We start from the raw sequence: 25,982 nt of genomic DNA, 5'->3' as shown, positions 1-25,982 counted from the left end.
CGTCAAGAACACCAGGACATATTGGGATGGACCTTCTCCTTATAACGTTATCTGCAGTGCAATTTTACGCCCGAATCATTTATCAGTACAATTTCATTTGTTTCGATCTTGCAGTTGTAGGTATTCGTCCTACCGGAAATAGAACACGCGATCTATCGGACGCACACAAATTTACATTTTAGAGTGCAAATTTTCTAACATTACTGATACATTGTTTAGGTGGAGTTTAATAAAAATAACAACGTTAAGATTTTCGGTCACGATGTTCAAACTCTGTGCCTGTGTCTGAACCGGGTGCCTGAATCGTCATGGTCATTTTGGGGAGGTACACGGTCACCCACATGGCGTACTTTTCTCGCAGGTTCAAACCTGTATGGGCCACTTTGTCCCTGGCACTCTAAAACAAAATCGTGACATCTCTCGTTGTCATCATATTCCTCGATCTCACAACTCTCGTCAGACGATACTAAGATAGATTCCGTGTCGCTTTCCGAGCACTGCATGCGTATAGCGGCCATTGTGAAACAATGACAAATTCCCCCCGTGACGTCACAAATCACCCTTGTATGCTAATTAGGTTCTCTAGCTGAAGCCTCGTTCTGAGTCGGCCAAGAAATTGGACGTGAATGTTTCCTTATCCAGAACATTATTATTGGTCGTTTATTTAATTTATGTACATGTTTCACTTGATTTTTTTTCATAATGTTGTTTATAAATAAATTTTGCACACAAAAAAAGTCAATTGTCCCAATTCAGTTACACTTTAAGTGACATACTCACTAACCATTTACTGACATACATGTACTCATACATGTCATTGAGTGACGTACTCACTAGCGATTATTTAGTAACATACTAACTAGCAATTATTGAGTGACATACTCACAAGCCATTATTGAGTGACATACTCACAAGCCATTATTGAGTGACGTACTCACTAGCCATTATTGAGTGACGTACTCACTAGCCATTATTGAGTGACGTACTCACTAGCCATTATTGAGTGACATACTCACAAGCCATTATTGAGTGACATACTCACAAGCCATTATTGAGTGACATACTCACAAGCCATTATTGAGTGACGTACTCACAAGCCATTATTGAGTGACGTACTCAAGGCAATATTTTTCAGTCCTAAAATCATAGGTACCATATATTAGATTCACTGACTTTTTCTTCCTTCTAATGAACAATCTTGATGTGAGATTTGACAATTACATTGTACATGCTACAACAGTGTTACTGTTTATCATAAAGTATTTAATATTATGATAAATCACAGCCTGGAAGAGAAAATGCACACTATAATGGGAGAAACCAATGATATGTCTGGTAATCTGTATATTACACCAAGAGAGGCTGTAGAACAACTAAACCAATGTGCTCTACTAGAAAGAGCTGCTTGTTTGCCACCAGAACCTGAAGATGTCAATAAACTTCTTAGAAAAATTGTGAGTCATTTTCTATTTTAACACTGGTTAAATCATGGGTTTTGTTTATCAAGTAAACAGTCAATATGAAATCAAGCACAGGGTCAAGTAATGCTTTGAATGCCAAAATTTAGGTCCAAATCATGGTTACATTCCATAAAATGATTAAATTGCAGTTGCTTGTTTTAGATTCTGATATTGCTCTGGTGTATTTGTTGCACATTCTTAATACATTTATCAATATCCCATCAATATTGTGGTGCAGTATTTTGTCTGTTTTTATGTAATTTCTGCTGGAAAAACAAAATATGCAATATTTTTTTGTGAGAGAAAGGTAGACTTTTGAGCACAAAGGGTTAAACATGATGTACTCTTCTGATTTGAGTTATGTGTCAAATATGTATTTCTTTGGAATTTTACAAATTACACTAAAACTGCACACAGTTAAGTAATATTTAGAGTTAGTTTAACCTTTTCACCACCAGGCTTTCTTGCCCAAATTTTTCTGCGCTTGTTTTCTTATATGTTTCAATATTTCTGGAAATGAACCCTAATTTTGGAGCCAACTGACAAAATTTGAGTCAATGTTTAGTTTTCACTCAAAAAATTTGGCTATTTCTGTCTGAAGGTAAGTGCGGACTATAAACAGGACTTTTTTGTGAATTTGTGATGAGGGAACTGGTGGTGAGTAGGTTAATTCAATGTACACAACCATTTGATTGAAATGTTCATGTTATAACATATCATCACTCATATTACAGTTACAAACTTTGGATAAATATCCTGGTAATGAAGAAAGTATATTTCAGAATTTACTGATGATGTCATCACAAGATGGCATCGCTATTCCAATCCGAGCCATTCCAGAAACCACTGATTCTACCGTATCTATCAATGCTGTTACCCACAACTCAGAAGAAATGAACGAAACCTTATGGGATGAAATACGCTTAAAATTTCGAAGGTTTTTTTATGAGGAACTGCAAACGTTTCCACTCACACGTAATCCAGACATTGTTGATGTAAGTCAAAACAAGCGATGGGAATATTTACAAAGCCTTTGTATCCTATATCCACACAAGGAAGTCTGGAAAAGATATCGATCCATACGTGCTCAACAATTGGAGTGTATCATTAACAATAAACTTCCAAGACCTGAAACGCAAGAAGAAGAAGGAGAAATCAAACTACAAACTATCACACCAGCATTTCAGGAAGTTACTGAAGTCATAAGAGGGATGATAAGTGATGACGTTGAGATTTTGATGTCAGGGGTATTCGAAGATGTTGTCCAGGCTTTTCCAGCAATCCAAGAACTCTATTTGGACCGATTATCAGAAACTATTATTTATATCATCGATAAAGTTTGGATTTACTGGTCTAAAGAAAATGCTGTGGGAGATGGAAACAAAACAAGGGCTAATGATGTTCATAAAAATAAAGATGCTTATCACAATAACACTGGTAAGGGAAAGATTGTTAATTAATTGTGTTGTGTATGGTTATACAATAACACTGGTAAGGGAAAGATTGTAGAGGAGTGGATGTAGTGAGAGTGGATTAATTGTGTTGTGTATGGTGATACAATAACACTGGTAAGGGAAAGATTGTAGAGGAGGGGATGTAGTGAGAGTGGATTATTTGTGTTGTGTATGGTGATACAATAACACTGGTAAGGGAAAGATTGTAGAGGAGGGGATGTAGTGAGAGTGGATTAATTGTGTTGTGTATGGTGATACAATAACACTGGCAAGGGAAAGATTGTAGAGGAGGGGATGTAGTGAGAGTGGATTATTTGTGTTGTGTATGGTTATACAATAACACTGGTAAGGGAAAGATTGTAGAGGAGTGGATGTAGTGAGAGTGGATTAATTGTGTTGTGTATGGTTATACAATAACACTGTTAAGGGAAAGATTGTAGAGGAGGGGATGTAGTGAGAGTGGATTAATTGTGTTGTGTATGGTTATACAATAACACTGTTAAGGGAAAGATTGTAGAGGAGGGGATGTAGTGAGAGTGGATTAATTGTGTTGTGTATGGTGATACAATAACACTGGTAAGGGAAAGATTGTAGAGGAGGGGATGTAGTGAGAGTGGATTAATTGTGTTATGTATGGTGATACAATAACACTGGTAAGGGAAAGATTGTAGAGGAGGGGATGTAGTGAGAGTGGATTAATTGTGTTGTGTTTGGTGATACAATAACACTGGTAAGGGAAAGATTGTAGAGGAGGGGATGTAGTGAGATGGGATTAATTGTGTTGTGTATGGTGATACAATAACACTGGTAAGGGAAAGATTGTAGAGGAGGGGATGTAGTGAGAGTGGATTAATTGTGTTATGTATGGTGATACAATAACACTGGTAAGGGAAAGATTGTAGAGGAGGGGATGTAGTGAGAGTGGATTAATTGTGTTGTGTATGGTGATACAATAACACTGGTAAGGGAAAGATTGTAGAGGAGGGGATGTAGTGAGATGGGATTAATTGTGTTGTGTATGGTGATACAATAACACTGGTAAGGAAAAGATTATAGAGGAGGGGATGTAGTGAGATGGGATTAATTGTGTTGTGTATGGTGATACAATAACACAAAGAAAATGCTGTGGGAGATGGAAACAAAACAAAGGCTAATGATGTTCATAACAATAAAGATGCTTATCACAATAACACTGGTAAGGGAAAGATTGTTAATTAATTGTGTTGTGTATGGTGATACAATAACACTGGTAAGGGAAAGATTGTAGAGGAGGGGATGTAGTGAGAGTGGATTAATTTTTTGGTAGTACCATCATAGCATGGAATTGTGCAGTATTATTAAGGAACATGCATGATGTAATTTGTAAAACTTTTTACGTTTGTGAACATGACAATGTTAGATCATATAAATGATGTATTTATTTCTTGCAGCCAGTGATGTGTCTGGTTACATGTATTGTTGTATTTGTAGGTAAAACATTTGCAGCCAGTGATGTAGAGTGTCTGGTTTGTCTGATTTCATCTACTGCTAGTCTGGATAGTTACGTAGATAACTTGTATAAACAAACTACCTGGAATCCTATGCCAGGAGAAAAACCACCAAAACCAAAGAGCAGTTTACGAGGTAATAATTATTGAGAAATGATTTTTTTTGTCTATGTTCTCATTCTTAAATTTTAATTTTGTAAACAGTTTTTGGTCTCATTGCCTGTGAAATATACCATATTTCCTAGTCATAGCACATGCACTTACTTAAAGAGCAGTAGTCATGTGCCACATTTGTGTTGATAAACTTTGATTTTCCCACAATCCAATGCGCTCTTCAAATGGAAATCACAAATATGAGGTTTGACCTGGGCGCGACTTGCACTGATTATCGCCAGTGACTCCTTCAATGCCTTCCAATAACATGAAAATTACTTAATTAAAGCTTGGAAACGTCTCAGTTTGTACTCATTGATCTGCGCAACAGTCAAAGTCGCCATCTTTGTTTATATGAGACCAATATATCTCGCACATGCGCAGCGTGACGACTACCACGCTTTAAATAACAGAGGTGTTTCTAAAGTCGAGCCATTTTTAAATGTTTCAGTATACAATAATTGTAATTTGGGTTTATAAACACTTCTGTTGGAGATGTGCTTCTAATAGAGCAAATAAGGTTTGTAATCTTGCTAGCATTTCAGAACGACTGATAACAAAATCTTATGCACATCTTTATGAGCTAGGGATCATGAAAATGACTGATTATGCCAGGCAGTGCTGAACATGTAGAAAACGGTTCACATCGTGAATGACCAATTCTGTTGTCCTCTTCAGCAAATAAATACAATTTTATTTTCCAGCTTTTAGTGCCTATTGAAAATGTCTTAATTACAAATTGATTAATTATTCATACAGTTAATTAATTTAAGATACTAGTAAACTGCTTTAATTTTGCTGACTTAATTTCATTGTTTACACTCTTGAATTGACCAAATCCATGTGTCATGTGAAATAAATATCATTATGATGTAATAACACTTTTACAACATATGTAAAGTATCTGCATTGTCTAAAAAATTAATTCTTACTTGAGGTCCCAAATAAAGTTTAAGCTGCTACAATTTTATGATATTCATTGGCTTATGAAATATGGGAAAATTATTTGTTCATGAAATAAAAAAGGTTGATTTCAAGTGGATGGTATAGATGCTTGCACTTGTTTATGTTTTATACACGTGGGCGTGCACAGCGTCTGATTGGCAAGAATCTGTCATTCATATAATGCCATTGTTCCGTGATGTTGTTATTAAATATATATTTATGTGTCGTGGTTAATAAAACAATTCACAGGCAATGTTGTGAGCTAGTGTTGATCAGTGAGTGAATTTGTAATCTGGTATCTTGCTTGTCAAAAATGTAAATAAATCACTATACTCGAGAAATGGTCACATGACTTAATCATACTTATTACCATGTAACTTTCATTATTATTCTAGGAGTTTTGAAACACAATCGAGAAAGCAAACAGATGAATTATAGTAAAGAATACAATGAAAGTGGCTTTTCCAGTGCAAAGCAAATACTCTTACCAGATGCAATACCACCACCATTTGGCGTTACCCAAGCTATGTTATCAGATGCAACTCCACCACCCATAGTTCCAACATCTCTTATAAAAATGATTAGTCTGGTAAGTTTACTTTTTGTATGTCAGGTGACAGTTTCTGGCATCGGATGTCGTACATGCTATTTTACCATTAGCCGGTGTCTGGTATGCATGATGTTTCTATGAGATTTATAACAGCTGCTGACAGACTTGTATTACCGTACTCGACCGCGTTAGCGCCCAGGGGCCTCAACTCAGAAAACCACGATTTTTTAGGGGTGGCGCTTACCCGAGCACCCCCCTCGAAAAAGAGTGCAAATGAAAAAATTGATTCATCAAGTGACAGATTACGTCTTTGAGGGAAATCCGAAATTAGTTGAGTCGTCATTGATTTTCACAATGAAGAAACAGAAATGATCACAAAAAATATGCACATTTTATTACAATATTAATTACGTACCACCAGAATTTATGAAATTAAAAACATTTGAGTCTGTTGGAACACAGTCAAAGTCAAAATTGTCATATTATCTCCACTGACGAAGGAGGTGTTGGATCGTACGCAAACTCTCGATGAAAATCACTTTCCGCCATGATGCATTTGCATTTGACCTGCAGCAGCATCCTTTGACCTAATGGGTCAAGTTGGTTATTTACCAATCAGAATGCTGTGTTGCACTGACGCAATTCTTCGGAAATTCTCGAAGACTTTCCGGCAACGCAATGCAGAAGTGAATTATCGATGTCGAAGTACGATCTGTTGGAATTGATTTCAGCGAATAAACGACATGGTTTTTCCAAAAAACTAGTAACTAGCCATTTTTGAGAGGTAAACTGAATATGGCATGAAATATTTATCGCATTTTACTTGTATTAACAGGTCATTGTCGAAGCGTAGTTTACGCACAGTTACCGTGTTCTACGCATTCACAACATGTTCACAGCAGTCGATATCCACGCTGTATCATATAAAAACGATTACCAAGATTCGTTACGCAAGACCAAGTTTTAAATTAGTTGCATTTTGAAGGGGTGGGCGCTTTGCCGAATGTGACCCCAAATATAAAAATTGCGCAAAAGTGGGGGGTGGGCGCTTGCCCGGGCATGGGCGCTAACGCGGTCAAGTACGGTATAACTATAATAATAATTGTTTATTGCATCTTTAGAAATATACATTTCTTTCAGTATATAGCAATAGAAATATTAATCAATACAGAAAAATAAAATATAACAAGTTAGTAAAAAGAATTTTAAAGAGTAAATAAATATAATAAGTTCAAATCACATGTTTTTTGTGCGTTGTTGGAATGCCATGAAGATAAATTGTGCAACATGCTTAATTGAGGTTTTGTTTTGTATTTGAAGTTGGTTTGCAATGTATATGGTACCTAAATTTGCAGGATGTTTGTGAACATCACTTCAAGTAAAACTTGTTGTTACAACAAATTATCGGGGGGGGGGGGCAGAGCTTTGTCATAGGACATTCTATGTTGCTAAGACGCACACCACTGTATTGTGTATTTCTATGGGCTTTGCGTGAGCTGCTGCTGTTAAAGTGCCGGTGAAATCAGCAAAAACTCAACTATAAAACAATCCTGAATAACCACATTTATATATGTTGTGGGTTATCTTGTTACATTACTGTTGAGATTCTCAACAACAAACCCAAAGAAAAGTTTTTTGTGAGTTTTCAACCATTGATTTCAACAGTTGTGGTTGTCAGGATGTTCACTCCTGAGAATACAATGTGGGTGTTTGGAATATCAAAATGATTATGTAATAATTAACTATGAACTAGTGTAAAGAATATGTCCATGAATAATTTGATGACATACTCAGACAAAGACATGTCATATTAAACAGAAACTGCAAATGGTATTGTTTTGCAATTTGAATATAATTACGACAATTTAACAAACTCTCCTGACATATAGACCCCTCTAAAGATACAACTATAGTCTAAACTTGTTTTAACAAACTCTTTTGAGAGACATAGTTTTCACTATATTGAAGTACCTAAGGTGTAGATGTAGGTTTGTGGGCACTTGTTCCGCTATTGACAGAGTAAGCCGATACTAACTGGGTACAAAAAAGCCTGCATTTATACATTGGATTTATTATAGCAGGAGACATGCAATTTGTTCATTACCATCAGGAAATTATAAAGGGGATGATTATAATAAGGTTAAAGTACATAGTGAATGTCTAGTGTGGTAACTTTCTTGTAATAAATTTCTACATCAATAGGAACGAAGTAAATGGGATTGGTGTCGTAGTTATGAGAAGGTGATCCCGACCGTCGCCAAAGGTTTGACATCTATTGTAGAGAATGCATGTCACAAAATGTTGCGAGAAGAAGCTAAATATTATGAACTCAAGCATACATTGGAAACTGAACCAGTTTGTGGTATGTTGTGTCAATCATGAATCAATAAATCATTCGAATACAAATCCGAATCAGAAGCTAACTTCAACAACATTTTCCAAAATGGAGGCTACATAAATAATGAACATGTGTTTCACAGTTATTTTTTTACAAAATCCAGCCTTCATGAATACTCTCAATATATCAAATCATAAAAATTACTGGTAGTAGTGACAAAATTAAATTCAAATATTATTCATTCAATAGAATTGAAATGAATTTATGTTTTCTTGCACATAAGTTCGCAAGTTGATTGCAAATAACTTGACAAATAATGAGCATCAACTTTGTACGAAAGTAATCCTCCTTTGGTCTTATAATCTTCAACACAAATCTGTGTCAGGAAAGATCGAGAAATGGGGTGCAGTGATAAAATTGCTTTGCTTCAATTTCAGTTACAATGAAATATAATTGAATTACCGGTAATTGTAATAATGTGTTTATTTCTAGGAGACCTTGCAGGGGGGAAAAGTGATTACCCAAGAAGAGTCACGAAGGTTAGTAGTTAACAATTTAATTGTCAAAGTTATCATGTCAAAATTGGGTGCAATATTTTACATATTTGACTTGATTCAGGTGGACATACTGTCACACGCAACATAATTTTACCGTAATTGGTATAGTACAGGTGTGATGGTTCAAATACCAAAATGGCAACAGTAACATAAAGACTTCCCTGGCGGCGATGATAACATACGAACACGGAGCCAACAGATGAGGTTTCAACTGGTACTGGTATTATTATACTCTGCAAACATCAAGTACAATAACGCGGTAAAACTCCAACCCTCCAATAACTAGATACTTAAACTCCAACACAATTCAACGAGATCTCCGATCTGAACTCAGTGCTAAACAACTCCCCTATATATACCCCCAGTCTATAAATAGACCATTACATCAGCATACATAATGAGTCTGGCACTTACTACAAATTTCTAGAATGTTCCATTACCTTCTATTGCCTCCTACAGTGTTCTATTACCTATTCAACCAGTTTCTAAAAAAAATCTAGAATATTCCACCCAGACACAGTACGGTTCTAGAACATTCTCAGTGACACAGAAGTGGTAAATAAGTCATATGTGACACATACTTTATTATTGATTGTAATCAATTGTTTTGAAAATGTGGAAAACATAATGGTGTTTTTTTTTTTGAATGGTGACAAAAGTTGACTTTGTTTCTTGAAAGGTTAATGATATGCAAATTACCTAATTAGTATGCACAGTCGGTATGTAACTATTTTGTGAATGGTGACAAAAGTTGACTTTGTTTCTTAAAAGGTTAATGATATGCAAATTACCTAATTAATATGCACATATGGTATGTAGAACTTTTTTTGTGAAAGATGACAAAAGTTTAATTTGGTGCTTAAAAGGTTAAGAAAGCGTCGACTGAATTGAAGATTACCTCAGTTGCTCTATTAAAACCACACATAGAGCACAAAATTTATTGCATGTTTGATGTTTATAATTTTACCATACACATACCTCTGTTATTTAAGAATGTGCAAATGCTACTAATATGTCAAATACAGTATACACAAATGTATGTCTACAGATTCTGAAAACAAAAATTGACAATATTTCAAGAAACAAGAAGCATGTCATAAAAAATAGCAAAGATTGCTATCTTTTTTCGCTTTGTTTCTTTGATTATTTATTTAATTATTTCTTTTTATCTCAAAAACTTGTGCATGGTGACATGGGCCGCAAAAGCTGTACTTCTTTCCTAACTTTGTAAAGATTTAAAAATTAAATTTCATTGTATCTAGATAACTTGTGCATGGTGACAGGGGCTACTAAAGCTGTGCATCAGTTGTAACTTTGTTGAAAATATCTCAAAAAATTGACATTTAGTGAGTTTTCAGTGTGATATTTTCAATGCAATGAGAACTGTTTTACCCATAATGCATTTCATCCTTGCCCAGTAGGGCAATAACATATATAACACTGATTGGTGAGCTTATATTTGGTTTTATTTAGATGTTGTTTTAAGATGTGTGTGTAAAATATTTTGTCTATTCATATGTTAATATCGACTTCTTTACAGAGCTGTGCCACTGTCATCAGAACTTTGGATCGCTTTCTCCCATTGGCTATTGCAACTAATGAGAGTATTTTTCAGCAAATCAAATCAGCTTTTACAGATGCAGTCATTGCTAGCTTCAGATTATTCTATGAGAGAATAACAAAAGTAAGAGACAATTCAATCTTGTGGATTCATTGTAGTTTTTGGTTATTACTCAGATTTTGTCTTCCTGGCAATTTCTGATGATAAACTCAGATTTTGTTTTCCTGGTAGTTTACAGTATCTGAACTCATCAACTGGTACTTTTGATTGTATTCCATGAAGTGAGTTCTATTCCAATTCCAAACAATGCAAACGATAAATGTCAAATTCTTCATGGAGATAATATGTGATCTGTGTCATTTCTATGTGCAAAGAAAGCAGGTAGTCTTGATGGGGTTATCACGTTCTATATTTTGATTTTACAAGTCTAGAGCATTTTTCAACCAAACGTATCTATGTGCTGTTCATCTTGGTAATGTATAATGTAAAAAATTCTTTTATTACTTGTTGCTAGGTGACATCTGAGTAAAGAAAAGCTAGCCTCTATGAACCTGGTGTAAAACAGAAACAAACAATAGAATATTATCATCTGTTTATAAAATCACCCCTGTCTCTGAAAAACCGGGAAACAAATACGGATAAATTTTCATTATTTACTTATATCATTAGATTAATGGAGACATATCCGAAAACTCACCAATCCAGTGTTTATATATCACCCTAGCAACCACATCATTCCTCAAAAACCATCTTGGTTATTATGAAAAAATACTTGGAGAAGACGCAAGGTAAAGGTTGTGCTATTTCAGTGTAATCACATGAGGTTATTATGAGGATACCTCAAAGTATTCACAAAGACCGAGGAAGTATGACCGGCATGCAGCAGAAGTCAATACGACGGCGTACTGTCTGAGTGCATACTTTGAGGTATCTTCATAATGACCTTATTATTATACATCTTTTCCTTCCAATGATACATCATGGGAATAGAATCAGCAAACAGAGTCCAGTCAAACCCTGGTGACAGCCATGTTTGTTTTTATTATTACAGGACACTTACGTGCGTAATCAATCCATATTTGGAATTTGAATTTCCTAATATGGTAGGATGAAAACACCCCGTAAATAACCGCAAAATTACGGCACTCTGTATGGTGTTACTTTGACAGATGTATAATAATATACTGGATAAAGATCTAAAACTCATTGGTTCATTGTTTCATGTACAAACAGTTATATTGTTTGCATGAACAAACTAGAAAATACAGAGAAAGAAAATCAACTCAAAAGATAAACAACTGATTTGTCTTAGTTTAGGAGGTTGATATCGGATGTCAAAAGTATTTTTTAATGTCCTGCACTATCATAAAATCTACATTAGAAGCTGGATCCCGAAGAGAAGTTGTGCCAATTCTTTTTGAACAATTGAGAACCAAATTTCACAATTTCTCATATATGCAGATGCTTTAATAGAAGCTGTATCCCCTCTGTTGCATTGTATCATTTTAACAGAAACCACAGCTTCTAATACAAATTTTACAGTACTACACATTTGTTCATTGCTGAGTAACATAATGTTTTGTTTCTCCTGGAGGTTCTTAGACAATGTGAACAAATCATCTGAGTAGACATCTGAATTTATGGCATTGCAATAGAAAATCAAGTTTATTATCAATATGAACTAGCCATTGACAGTCAAGACTTTTGGCTGGCTCTTCCTGAATATAATGCAGCATGTTTTTGTATGCTTTCAAATCAGACATGTTTTAACAATTAACCAAAGATTATACTCTGAGCTGACCGACTTGACATCTAGGAATATCATGGAATATCAGAATCATATTATTGCCACTGTTGTGCTTCAAGATGCTGAGAGTCACTATTGGACTGATCAGAGGGCATTTTACGAGGTATGCACTACTATATATTACTTGTCAAAGCGCAGGATGTCAATTTCCCACCAGCAGGAGAACAAATGTTCTCCTTGTGAAAAGAAGCACAACAAATAATCTCCATAATAATCACTGGTTATCAAAATTTTAAACATGCATACTTTGCAAAGGATGGACTGCAAAATACCATTCACATACAAATACAGGAATCACATCAGTTTAACCACACATCTCTAGAGTTCACAACATACACAACTTTCCACAATTAATTTCCAACACCCTTTGCCTACGACATTCAGTTGAGTGTTATTGCATTGAATAAGCCAAGAACAATACAACACACATTAAACCCCAAAAAAAACACATTTGACAATTTCCTCTTTCTTAAAATGTTATTTTTACCTTAAATATGTTTTTAACAGAATGAAAGCTAGTAGGATCCTAGAATTTTAGACACTGCAACTCAGTTAATCAGTGCTAACATTGTGTAAGCCTATTATACTTTCAGTATGAAATCTATGAGACAGCAATACTGATGGTCAACGCATTACACATGCATTATTCATTTTGGTTTATTGAAGAGCTTTTGAGTTGTACCTCTAAATTATATTTCCCTGGTTTCCACAAACTGCTGGGAGATCTTAGCCATATCTGTTAAGTTCTCTTCCTGGTTATCTTTGCCTGGATAGCCCCTTATCCAACTTGTTTGACATATTTGCTCTAAAAAGGCATGGTCATAATAAGTCATATTTTAATAATCACATACAAAAAATGAATTATTGGTTTATGCACACTTCTATTGGAGTAAATATCATATTTGGGTTAAATCATTGATGAGACATTTGGCAGTCTATAGGGAAGAAATGTGTTAAGTCCATATTGGATTTTCAAAGGATTATGGGATAGACAAATGTAACACTAGTGGGCGTTTGAGGGCGAGGGGGCTCACATCTTCTCTATGGAGTTTCATGTTAAAACCAGCTTTTTACCTCCTCTGTATATATTTTCTGAATTCAACACCAAATCACATTAACATAGCAAGATATCAAAACGCAAACATGTGAGAATGCCTTTTATCACAGCTTCCATGTATCCTTCCACCTATGACAAAACATAGTTCCTAATTTTTGTCACAAACTCCCATAAAATCTTTACAAATTAATTTAAATTCGTGTGAATCATATATGTATAACAATTGGGAAACAGTTGAAAATATGGCTGTGCTTGATATGATGTTGTAAACATTTTCAGCTTTATTAAACAACGATACAGTGTATAACATTCTACATACAAATATTTGTTTTTTTCTGTAGGATGAGCGATGTTCGTTTGCCGTTCAAATGTGGAACTATCACATGCGAGGATTACACCATGATTTATTCAGTCACTGTGGACCACAGTTAGCACAAGACATGTTTCTATCCATCTTAAATGAGTCTCTCACAATACTAGTACAAAGATGTAGCAAGGCTAAACCGTCCTATAACAGGGTCCGTCAGTTACGGTAAGCTTTAACACATTTTAATGTCACTTTTTTTTTTGAAGCAGCCTGAATATTTTGCATTAGCCTAGGATAAATCAGAAATAAACTTCATGCATATGGAGACAGTACAATGTATGTAGAAATATTGACCAATGTGTATCGGAGGTTCAAAAACGAAATTTGCATATTTTTCATAATATCATCATTTGGTATAAATTTCAACAATATCAACTACAGAAATAGTTAAAAAAATGTTTAAATTAGTGGATTTTTGCATGGTAACGTGCACTCCTGTTTTGTAATTCTTAAGATGTGGTGCTGCAATCAATGATAACTCTAGCGCAAACTCATTACTGTGTGTCTTTTTTTTTTACAAATTATCTAAAATATACAACAGCAGATAAAAACAATGGTGCCTGTGATATTAGAAATCTGAGAAGCAGAGCGGACAATCCCTTCTGTCAATACAATATACGTCTGTATTGAGTACAAGATCCTAAATGATTGTATAACAGAAAGCCACAGGTTATATTCATATGCCTTATATATTCCCATTACAGGTCTGACATTACAACTATTCTGCTATCTACAAGTCACTTTCTATGGTCCTGTTCCAATACAGTGTCCAAGTTATTGGATCCAGCATCCAGCAGTACCAATCATACCTCGATTCATAACTTGTGCTCTTGTCTCCTGTCTACCATCGTGATTGTCACCAGTCCACTCAGTGATATATACAAAGCTTACAAGAAAGGATTCCACAAGAAGAGATGTTCAAGTGCTAGTAGCTCCTCTGGTGATAAAGAAGGTTTAACAGCAGGTCACATGACACAGTGGTTGTCATGGTTGCATCAAGGTGTTTTTGAGGGACAGCCAAAAAAGTAGGTATTGAAATAATGGAATAGTTTGTTGATTGCTTGTTGTCACTGATTGGTATACTAATGCTGAATTCAATCCTATAATGTACAAGGATATTTACTTATTTCACATAATTCCATAAAATGTGATAGAAAAGGCACCAAACTTTTTTACATAATTTTTATAAATTGTTATAAATTATGTCAGTAGAAATACCAATAGTGATTTGATAGACCATTTTCATAATGGGAACCTTAATACTTCTATGTTCCATTAATATATTTACTTGCTCATTTTCTATAGAAATTTGTTGATAAACTTTCCATTAAATGTCTATTGATATTCATTTTTGATGCAAATTTTATAGAATTTCTAAATACTTCTATAGGAAATTTTCTGTTGAAATCCAGTAACAATAGAAATTTTATAGATCATTTTGATAAGCGACTGTGTCATGTCATTTGCTTAGTTCTAGACCCATTCTTTTCATTTTGGACCTACACCTAATTATGTTGTACTGGTATGATTTATTTTGATAATGATTATGATTATTGTGATGTAATTTATTCATAGTTTGGACAATGTTCCTGAGAAGATGGCATCATATATACTGGTGAAATTAGTAGCTTGTCAGCCAGTACCAAACTATGTATTGGTTTTACAGGTTAGTATGATATAATTATTGTTTTATTGATAGAATATGTAATCTTGTAAAGACATGCTTCATATATTGATGTTCATAAAGTCAATCGACTATTACTCTTTCAATCAAAGGCTTTAAAACAGCATATTATAAAATTATGTTGTTTTTTTTGCAAGAAGCAACTCTGAGTTTAAAAATTTAATTAAATGTGATAGATAACATTAAATTCATCCTAAAATCTTCAATTTTTCTTTTAAAATGTTGTAACATGAGTTTCCTGTTTGAAACAAACGAGTTCTGAAAATTCACTTAGGTTATAATAATATTATAATATATACTATTTTTCCGTCTTAATAATGGTATTTTATATAATTTTAAACTATTAATGTTATACAGTTGATCTGTTGTATTTTACAGGCACTATTGATGAAGGATGCCTTTCTTCCGATGTTCATTGCCACCCATGCAGGTATATTGTGCCAACTGTGTTTTGAAAATCAATTTCAGTTTTTATAAGTCATTTGTAATTCTTAAAAAAGAATAAATAACAAATCATGTCTATTTTCTTTGATGTGACATTACCGGTAATACAAGTTTGAAAGTGTTATATGTGTGTTTAACAGATGAATATCAAGACAAAACGTGCCAGCAAATCACATTATAACCAATTGAACATATTACGTTTTTGCCAAAATTAAGTCACTATGAAAATGGATTTAGTAAATGGCTTTGAATGGACAGGGCATTTTTTTGACAGAATTTAATCCAAGGAAGTGATAAATAAATCTTATTTTTTTTATGGCTTACATTTTTTCCAATAGTACATGAAACTTTAGGACTTAAAGCGAGAGGATTGTCACCTGCGCATGTGCGGGAATTGTGTCCCAAGCGATGATAACAATACACGATAAGAACGCAAAAGCTCGTGGGTAGACGCTTGTTTGTAAACAATGACATGCTATGGCCACCTGACACGTGCGTAGGTGGAAACTCCCTCGCTTTAAATTACAGATTTGATTCAGCATGTTTTCAAAAATGGGTCACATAAAGGTATTAAAAAAAGTGTGATTGTTGTTGGTTGAATGCTTACGTATATTAGAACATGATGTACTAATATACATTATTCTTACTATTGCTTTATGTTTGCCAAAGGTGTCTGTTGTATCATGTGATTTTGTACATCCTTCACATGGCTTCCTATGAAAATTTTAAAACTGTTCATTTTTTATCTTTTTTAAGATAAGTTTAAGTTTTTCTCCAAAAAAATATTTCTTACTGGAAAAAAACCCTGAAAAGTTGAAGAAATTTTATAATTATGAAACGCTTTTTAAACAAAATATTTTGATAATTCAAATACCAGCAATCTCCCTCAGTATAGTATATTAAAGTTCCATTGACAGTAGAAGTCATCGTTTTTTTCAGATCCAACTCTTAGTCAAGCGTCCACTATAACTTTACAACCTGACAGTGTCAATCAGGGATGTAAAGGTGTCTGTTGCCCTGGTGACAACTGTGCAACCTTTGAAAGTCGAGAAATATCTGATGTAGTTCAGCCATTTGTTGATGTCTTGGTTTTATGTAAAAATCAACCAATCGCATTGTCCAATGTTCTCATGGCAATGATTGAAAAGTAAGTATTAATCTCTTTTTGATTTATTTTAAATCTACTTGCGTTTGATAAAAATATCCAATATCTGATGTAGTCTAGGAAGTACATGTGTCAGTAAAAGATAAATCTCCATGGTAACCAATTATAAGATTGTCAAAATGCAATTAAGGCTTCAACAATAAAATAAATAATGTACAGGAATTGATAATATGATGGAAAGCTCACATCGTCAGCCAACCAGGCAAAGTCAGTTTATTTGGTCAACTAGAAACAAAGTAATACCATTGTATAAAATTGTGATTTGAACCATGCACTTTTATCAATTGTGGTACCATGTATGCTCTGCTAGTAGCGCATGTGCTTCATTCATTTTTTCTATGGTCAAAAATAATATTTAAAAGTATTATTTTAATGGTTCTATATATAACAATTGTGATTTTTGGTTTTATATGTGTTTCTATTGGAGATATGCCATTCTATAAAAGCAAATATATTAATTGTTATTATTTTTTGTTTTTAATTAGCATAAATTTTTTACTTTTTTATATTTCAGAGATGAAAAGTGGGAAATGTTTGAGAGCAGCTGTATTCCTGGAAAAACCATGGCTATTCCTCCATGGTTGGAGTGTGTTTATGAAGTGATATCACCGTTTATTGACAGGTCAGTTGTTCTAGTAATTCCAAGATTATCTGAAGTATCTGTAGTCACTCTCATCAAGAGAATGATTACTTTAACGTTTTCACGACCAGACTTTCTCGCCACATTTGTTTGCACTTTTTTCTCGTATTCTAATTTTGGAGGAAACAGACAAAATTTGAGTCAATTTTCAGTTTTTACTTAAAAAAAATTGGCTATTTTGGCCAAATCTTGTGAAGGAAAGTGCAGACTATAAACAGGACTATTTTGTGAATTTGTAATGAAAAGAAGGAACTGGTGGTGAAAAGGTTAAAGAAGCACTGTCCTGCACATGTGCACATTCTACTGTGCCAGTGCCATCATTATTCTTCCCTGTTTGGTTGGTTGGTTGGTTGTTGATTGGTTTGTTGGTTGTTGGTTGGTTGGTTGATTGTTGGTTGGTTGGTTGGTTGTTGGTTGGTTGGTTGTTGGTTGGTTGGTTGGTTGGTTGGTTGGTTGGTTGTTTGTTGGTTGGTTGGTTGTTGGTTGGTTGGTTAGTTGTTTGTTGGTTGGTTGTTTGTTGGTCTTTACTACATCATTCACTCTGCAATATGCTATAAACATTGCCGACTGTTATAACCTTCAGATATGACCATGATATATGAATTTGACAATTGTTAGAATGTTGCACGAGCTTGTCTGAAAATGTACAAACTGACTTTCAACAAATGCCTGAAAACTGACTGCTATTAATATGTAAACTTTGTAAACATTCATCTATCCTATGTACATACTGAGTTCTGATGACAGTGACTTTACGAACACATTAGAAAAGAGGGATTGGAGTTATAAATTTGGTTTCAGTATTAATTTGATTCAATTTGACAGTTTTCTTATTATACATGTAACAATGGGGTATTTATAATACACTTACCGGGGTAGTATTCATCATTCTGGCTTTATGCATCCATCTTATTATAAATTAAATACATTCACTGAGATTTGAATCAATTCGGTGAAATGGTGTGAGCCCCAAGATTGTGTTACTGGATGGGTATTTCTTATTTGATATTATCTGTATATAACTCGATTTTGAATAATATGTTTTTCAGAGTAATAAAACCTGTTGTGCGAACACTGATTATTGATGGAAACAGTAAAGAGGTTGTTCCTAGTTTCTCAGAAATTTTAAAAGAATTACCGTGTGGATGTAAACCATCACATAGCAGGTCTAAACCCACAGGTAAGTGTTATTGGTTATGTCATTCAGAAAAAAGCTCACTATATGATGTGATTGATGGTTTGTAATGGAAAAGCTCTGATGACATGTCAACTTGGAAACAATGCTCTACAGTATTAAAAGTAAAGCCCCTGTACAAGTTGACTTTTTATATATTTCTTTACTTTTCAGGCTCTAAAGATCCCCTATTCAGTGCCTTCAGATGTCTTATAAGTAAATTGACAGAAGAAATTCCCACACTACCAACACCAGTCTGTGTGTTTTTTAAACAGTTACAAAACCGATTGCAAGAATTAGGTATAAAGACAGCGCATAGTTGTATCGGACTTCAGGTATGTAAAACATTAGTCATCAAAATTTGTATGTTAGAAAACAGTACAGAGGGAGTATCTATCGACGCACGGAGGTCGATGCGACTGCGTACTGTCTGAGTGCATACTTTGCAGTATTCTCGTAATAACCTTATTATTGTACAGGTTTTCTCCAGAAAATTCATCATGGAAATCCAAAAGGTTTAGAACAGATTTAGCGAACTTCTTTGCTCAGGGTACGGTCAAAAACAGGGGCTGCCATGTTTGTTTTTATTATTACAGGACGCTTATGTGCGTAATCATTCCATATCTGGAATTTGCATTTCCTAATATGGTGGGATGAAAATACCCAGTGCAATACCACACAATTACAGCACACTGTAACTTTAAAGGTGTTACAATGACATGTATAATATTAATAGTTATCACAATTATATTTTTTCAATTATAACTGTAATTAAATTCATTTTTTGTCTTCATCATTGTTATTCATAGTATTAACCAATGCTATTCATTTCTATTGTAGATAATTGCTAGTTGTTTGTTTAATAAACTTCATGATCGTGAAGGATTAATGGAAGTGATTGGTGATGACAATCAAAATAATGTTCTTGACAATTTGCTGCTGATATCAGAGTGTATATACCATGTTTTAACCACAGCAACATACGGTGAGTTGGTGACAAATTCACATTTTTTCCACATTTGTAAAAGTTCAGACTTTTTAATATGACTTGTAGATTCCGACCAATAATGTCAATGTGTCTCGGGCTTGCCTGGCAGATTTTAATTTACATGTGTACACTATTATTACATAATTTTATGTCAGCTTTGTTTTAATCCAATATGGCCATTCAGCAGCCATTTTCCACATTTATGTTTCTAGCTCACATCAGATGACAATATGAGCATTTTACAAACGCTTTTAGATTAATATCTGTTGAAGATCACGTTTTTTTTCTATGATTTTCCGAGTTATCATGACTGAGCCAAAGTGAAATATACATAGTCTCATTTATGAACATATGTGCAATGTAAAATGTGTTGAAATGTAGTGTAAAATGTGTTCTATTAGAAGAAAACCAACAGAATCTGTTGCAGCACTGAACAATTAACACTAAAGATCTACTAGCTGTCACTCTAGGTTATAAATGATGTTAACGTCTTTGTTGTTTTTAGATGTACAGAATATCCATTTCTGTACATCAATAATGCTAGACAATACCGGCTCACTGCACCAATGTTTTGTAGTTAACCATGTGATAGTAATAAAAGTAGGCTTTTATCGCCATTCACAAAATAAATTTGCATAATATTTTTCTCACTTATTCTTATTTGGATCTGTATTCAAGGATAAATTATGACAATTTTGATCCAAAATTAAAACAAAAATTATATAAAAATACATAGAAAATGAGCAAAATATTACATTCAAAATTTGGTTAACAAAAATATGGCACTTAATTTTAGGTATTGATTCGCCCAATAATGTGCTATAAGCATGTAATGATGATCAGTTTTGTGTATTTATGTCTGTCTGTCTTACATTGCAGGTAATAAAGGAATAATGCCAAAGCTCGCTCATACTTTTCTCAAAGTTTACTGTGACTGGTTGCCAAGGCAAACAGAAATTATTATTGGACAACTCAGAAATGAGTAAGTCAGTATTACTGTGAAATATTGCCATGACATATAGTGAATATGTCATTTGCTGTTCATAGCAAGTTCTGAAATATGTAGTATGCAGTGTGTAGGTAAATACAAATCAGAGAATAGAGCAACAATAAACATTATGTATTCTGTACTAATTTAGAACTTGTTATAAAAACTACTTTCAATATGTCTCATTGACTTTTAGCTGCTATTCCGGTTTAGAGGGTTATTCAACAGAAGGAATTCCTATGGAGTTTATGGATTCATATCTGACTGTACAAGCCAATGAAATATGTAATACATCTGAAGGTAGGAATACACTCACATAATTGTCATTACTACAATTCTGACCTTGAAAAGAACTTATCTGTCCATAAAACACTGTTTGCAAGTGTAAAGGACATGGTCAAATTTGTTTCTTATTTTGAAAATGTTTACCTCACATTAGACGTATTGTAATGCGTTTCTTACCTTTAGCCTAGATTTTCTCTTGCAATATGTCACTCTATCAGTTTTCAATTTGTATCGGAATACAGCATTGCTACATGTATGATTGCTGCATTGCATGGCTATTTTAACTCCAATTTGTATTTAACACTAGAGTGGTCTGCCTATACTGTAAAATGACTTGTTTTCATCATGGGTTTTATCTTGCATTATGTATTTTAGGTGAGAAGGCACTTCTACAAGTGTGCAACATTCTGAAAAACAATGTTGTAAGTATTATATCACAATAGAGATTTAGCTAATTGTGTTGACAAGGGGAATGGCATCCTCTTCAGTCAGAGGCATGTCTATGGCTAACAGTGCCAAAAAGGGGAGGAATGAATGGTGGGTGGAAATGGTAGTCCCCCATCTTGCATATATCGGTATAATAATAGGCCCATCCAACCAGGTACCTTAACATCTTGAATAATACAATGTACCTATTTCTTACAATGTGTTGCCAGTTATTCATCACACAATGTGGGACATTCTATTGGCAGTGGGTTTTTATTACAAATGTTTTGGATTCACTTTCTAAGGATATTGTAACAAAATATTATATCTCACTTCAAACAAAAATTGCTGGCGATCACCTGCTGGATCTTTTTATACAATAGATATAGGAAGTCCAGGACTACCGGGGGTGAAGCTTTCAGCAGTCAATGTGTTAATGGTTTATGATTGTGATTCTTAATTGTGTTTTTCTTCTTTCTAACTCAAGTTTTGAATCTTGATTTCTTAGCAATGGTTACGATATCACCTGGAGATTCCACCAACATTAATAAACAAAACTACCCCTATAGAAGTCAAGTTCACGTTAGATCTTCCACCTCTAGATGATGATTTCAATCCATTTCATCATTTTAATATGCTTGGTGATGTACAACTAAACCAGGAAGCGATTGCTGAATTTCACTATGATTGGCAGAAACTTCTATCTATTGATCTTGGACTCAGTGAAATTAATTTCCGTAACTTACTTTCACATCGATATGAATTGCAGGACAATGCGTATCTTGAGGAATCTGATAAAAAACCAGTGTCAGTTCTCAAGACTAAATTTGACTTGGATCCAGAAGAACTGGTCTAATTTTAGTTGATTAGTGTTGACAGTATACTTTTGTATTCATATTGTGTTAAATCTTGACATATGCTCAGTGTTAAAGCGTGGTAGTCGTCGCGCTGTGCATGTTCGACATTTGTGTTAATAAACATTTCCCACAATCTAATGCGCTTTTCAAATGGAAGTCACAAGTATGAGGTTTGACCTGGGCGCGACTTGCACTGATCACCGCCGATGACTCCTTCGATACCTTCCAATCACATGAAAATTACCTAATTAAAGCTTGGAAACAGGTCAGTTTATACTCGTTGATCTGCGCAACAGTCAAAGTCGCCATTTTTGTTTATATGAGACCATATATCTTGCACATGCGCAGCGCGACGACTGCCGCGCTTTAAGTCATAGTGATATTTAAAGCCGTGTCAAATCTTACTTGTAAGTACTGTAGCTTGGAACAAATATTTCTGTACAAGATGTAATTCACATCATGCTTCAAGCTTTTTTGTCAAATTTAAAAACTTAATATTTGGTCAGTGAGGTGCACACCTCAATAAACTTACTTAACTCAGTTATCAAGTCTTTTACAATAAATTTGACTGATAATAATCCATCTTGTCAGGTATCTGTAACGTGTTTCTAAATATCTACCGTAGTAGTTTTTTGCACTATGAACACTCACTGCATCAGTTTTAGCAAACTAGTCCTCAAACTTACGTTAATACCTGTGTGTTTTGAATAAAAGCAAACTGACAACAGTTGCTAATTAGCATATCAAATGATTATTTAAATTATGCACTATGCTATTGGTATTTTAAAGATGTCTTTTTTTTAAATTATTTGTATTTGGTCAAGTTACAATACAGAAGTGTAAATTGTTTACAACAGTATCTTTTTTGCAAAGATTTATGTATTTGTTTATTTTTTGTTTGTATAAATATTATATTATATTGATGATGATTTATTTATTGTAAAAGGTATTTGTAGAAACATTCAATGTTTTATTTGCCTTGTCCAAGTACATGTATTATTAATTATTAATTAAGGGATTAATTAGCCAGCATTGTTGCATGTTTTATGATGTCAGTCAATGTAATTTATGATTGTCAATTCTGTGGTGTATTGTCACTACATCTCGACATTTACACAAAAAACCATTCAGTACATTGCATAAATAAATTGTATATGTATAAATTAAGTTTTTGCAACAAATTAAAAATATAAAACACATTATACTTTTGGCAATGAAAGCAATAGAATTTAGCCATTTGTACAAATCCAGTTTGAAAATGTAACAAGTGTGTTTTCTCAGTGGTACTGTGTCTAGCATTTATTTTTCTTTATTTACATTGGACACAATGTAGCCTGTGATAAACAGATTTTTGCTACTATTTTGTAGCTAAGAATAAGTATGAAGTTTTGTATATTTTGAAGAACTTTTTTATTGCTTTTACTGTATATGCTCTACTGGTAGTGTGGTGCCTTTTTGATCCAGTATACAATAAATGTAATGGTTGATTTATATTCACTTTAATAGAGTAGATACGTTGAACAGATCTTACCACTCTCATTTGTTTGCTTTCCCAATGCATACAATCAAGTACTATTAGAGATATCAGGGATTTGTAAGATATGGGTATGCAACTTTCATAACCATGCGATAATGATCTCATGAGGATGAAATTTTCATAATTTCCAAATATTTGTACGCCATCACATTATGTGCACATGAAATCAAACATAGTTTTAACCAATAGTATCCCAGAACGAAATTGGTGCTTGGAAATGTTTAAATGTGTAAACAGAAATTATTATTACATGCTTTGCAAATAAGCACAAACCACTACAAAAATGGTCTGAGATGAACACGAACCAGTTCTTCCTCAGACTCACTAATTTGCATTAAATTTGTTTTATAAATGTAGTTTTGCTTTTTTATTTTCTGATCCTATAGCAATTTGCGTGACTTCATCAATTTGTGTGTGATCTTTATCGCGTAGGTCACACTTGTATATCCTTATCTTATAAATCATTGGTCATATCTATCAGTGTTAGAGTCATTCCTTGACAATGAGGGGTAAATATGTAATGGTTACTTAAAAGAACAACTTCATTAATTAATTCATGTTTTACAAATCCTTTTTTTGTTTTGTACATTTAGCTCGATATTTTAATGTCTATTCTATTTTGTATATTTTTGTATTGAGTTACCCCGGTAGTTTACACATGTTCTCACCAGTTTTCTAGGTTAGTTACTATCCACAGTCATGACAAATTCATTTAAAAATTGATTTAACTTCAAATGCAATGATAATCATGCTTAAAATGTGTCTTTGATATTGTAATTTCAGAAAAACAAACGTTCATAGAGTTTCATCTTATCATCTTATTAAATGGCCCACTTTCTAAAAAATACTTCAATTTTGCTAACATGTATTCTATAATTAATATTATACATTTGTCACCGTAATGTTATATTGCGTGCCATAATTTTGCGATATTTACGGGGTATTTTCATCCTACCATATTAAAGAATGTGAATTCCAAATATGGAATGATTATGTGTGTAAGCGTCCTCTAATAATAAAAACAAACATGGCAGCCCCCAGGGTTTAACCGGACCCCATACAAAGAAGTTCATTCAATCTGTTCTAAACTTTTTGTATTTCGGCATTTCCATGATGTATTCTTGGGAGGAAAAGATGTATAATAATAAGGTTATTACGAGGATACCGAAAAGTATATACACAGTCTCATTGACCTCCACTGCACATCGGTCGATACTTCTGCTGTACTGTCTTCATGCATACTTTTCGGTATCCTCATAATAACCTCATATTACCGTATATGTATCGGTATTATTAAAATCATTGAAGTATTCACAGAAATAGCTTTGTATTGTTATAATGTATTTATATCATTGTACGATCTATTTTTGTAAATCATCAGTTTCACTTCCTTCTACCGTCAAAATAAATACATGTTACTTACTCTGTACTTGGCTTTCTCTTTTTAGCTCCACTGTCGACTTTGTCGAGCGGAGCTTATCATATGAGTGATTGTCCGTCGTCGTCCATGTCAATGTTTTACTTTTTCGACTTCTTCTTGAAAACTACAAGCCTGAATGCTTTGATACTTGGTGTATATGTACCTTAGGTAGACCTCTCTCAGATTTGTTCATTTCATGATGATATCTTCAATTCTCTAATTTTGGTGAATATTTTTGTCATTTTTGGTAAAAAGTGATATTTTCAACTTGTTAAAAACCGCAAGTCCAATTGCTTTGATATTACATATATAGGTACTACATGTGGACCTCTCTCAGATTTGTTCATTTTGTAATGATATCTTTAATTCTTTAATTTTAGTGAATATTTTTGTCATTTTTGGTAAAAAGTGATAGTTTCGACTTCTTGTTGATAACCGCAAGTCCAATTGCTTTGATATTACGTATATAGGTACTACATGTGGACCTCTCTCAGATTTATTCATTTCATGATGATATCTTTAATTCTCTAATTTTGATGAATACTTTTGTAATTTTTTGTAAAAAGTGATATTTTCGACTTCTTGTTGAAAACCACAAGTCCAATTGCTTTGATATATTATACATATAGGTACTACAT

At 33.7% G+C, this 25,982-nt stretch overlaps 1 protein-coding gene across 1 annotated transcript in view; it reads left to right on the top strand.

Moving 5' to 3' along the window:
* LOC102805910 (uncharacterized protein KIAA0825-like) overlaps nt 1-25,353 on the top strand; it is a 31,013-nt gene extending 5,660 nt beyond the window's left edge. The window contains exons 3-24 of the mRNA XM_085507198.1: nt 1,286-1,454; nt 2,195-2,897; nt 4,385-4,537; nt 5,895-6,088; nt 8,252-8,411; nt 8,880-8,926; nt 10,485-10,628; nt 11,175-11,293; nt 12,265-12,415; nt 13,711-13,901; nt 14,441-14,761; nt 15,312-15,402; nt 15,799-15,850; nt 16,804-17,011; nt 17,544-17,651; nt 18,719-18,849; nt 19,018-19,178; nt 19,684-19,828; nt 20,711-20,813; nt 21,016-21,119; nt 21,480-21,526; nt 22,039-25,353. Of these exons, the coding sequence (XP_085363324.1) occupies nt 1,286-1,454; nt 2,195-2,897; nt 4,385-4,537; nt 5,895-6,088; nt 8,252-8,411; nt 8,880-8,926; nt 10,485-10,628; nt 11,175-11,293; nt 12,265-12,415; nt 13,711-13,901; nt 14,441-14,761; nt 15,312-15,402; nt 15,799-15,850; nt 16,804-17,011; nt 17,544-17,651; nt 18,719-18,849; nt 19,018-19,178; nt 19,684-19,828; nt 20,711-20,813; nt 21,016-21,119; nt 21,480-21,526; nt 22,039-22,386 (3,850 nt within the window). The 3' untranslated portion in view covers nt 22,387-25,353. The remainder of the gene's footprint in view (nt 1-1,285; nt 1,455-2,194; nt 2,898-4,384; nt 4,538-5,894; nt 6,089-8,251; nt 8,412-8,879; nt 8,927-10,484; nt 10,629-11,174; nt 11,294-12,264; nt 12,416-13,710; nt 13,902-14,440; nt 14,762-15,311; nt 15,403-15,798; nt 15,851-16,803; nt 17,012-17,543; nt 17,652-18,718; nt 18,850-19,017; nt 19,179-19,683; nt 19,829-20,710; nt 20,814-21,015; nt 21,120-21,479; nt 21,527-22,038) is intronic.
* The last annotated feature ends 629 nt before the right edge of the window (nt 25,354-25,982 follow it).

This window comes from Saccoglossus kowalevskii, chromosome 13 (assembly GCF_978046115.1).
Source record: "Saccoglossus kowalevskii chromosome 13, keSacKowa6.1, whole genome shotgun sequence".
In the NCBI taxonomy this organism is placed as follows: domain Eukaryota; kingdom Metazoa; phylum Hemichordata; class Enteropneusta; family Harrimaniidae; genus Saccoglossus; species Saccoglossus kowalevskii.
Note: the sequence above shows the minus strand (reverse complement) of the source record. Positions and strands in the feature narration are given on the sequence as shown.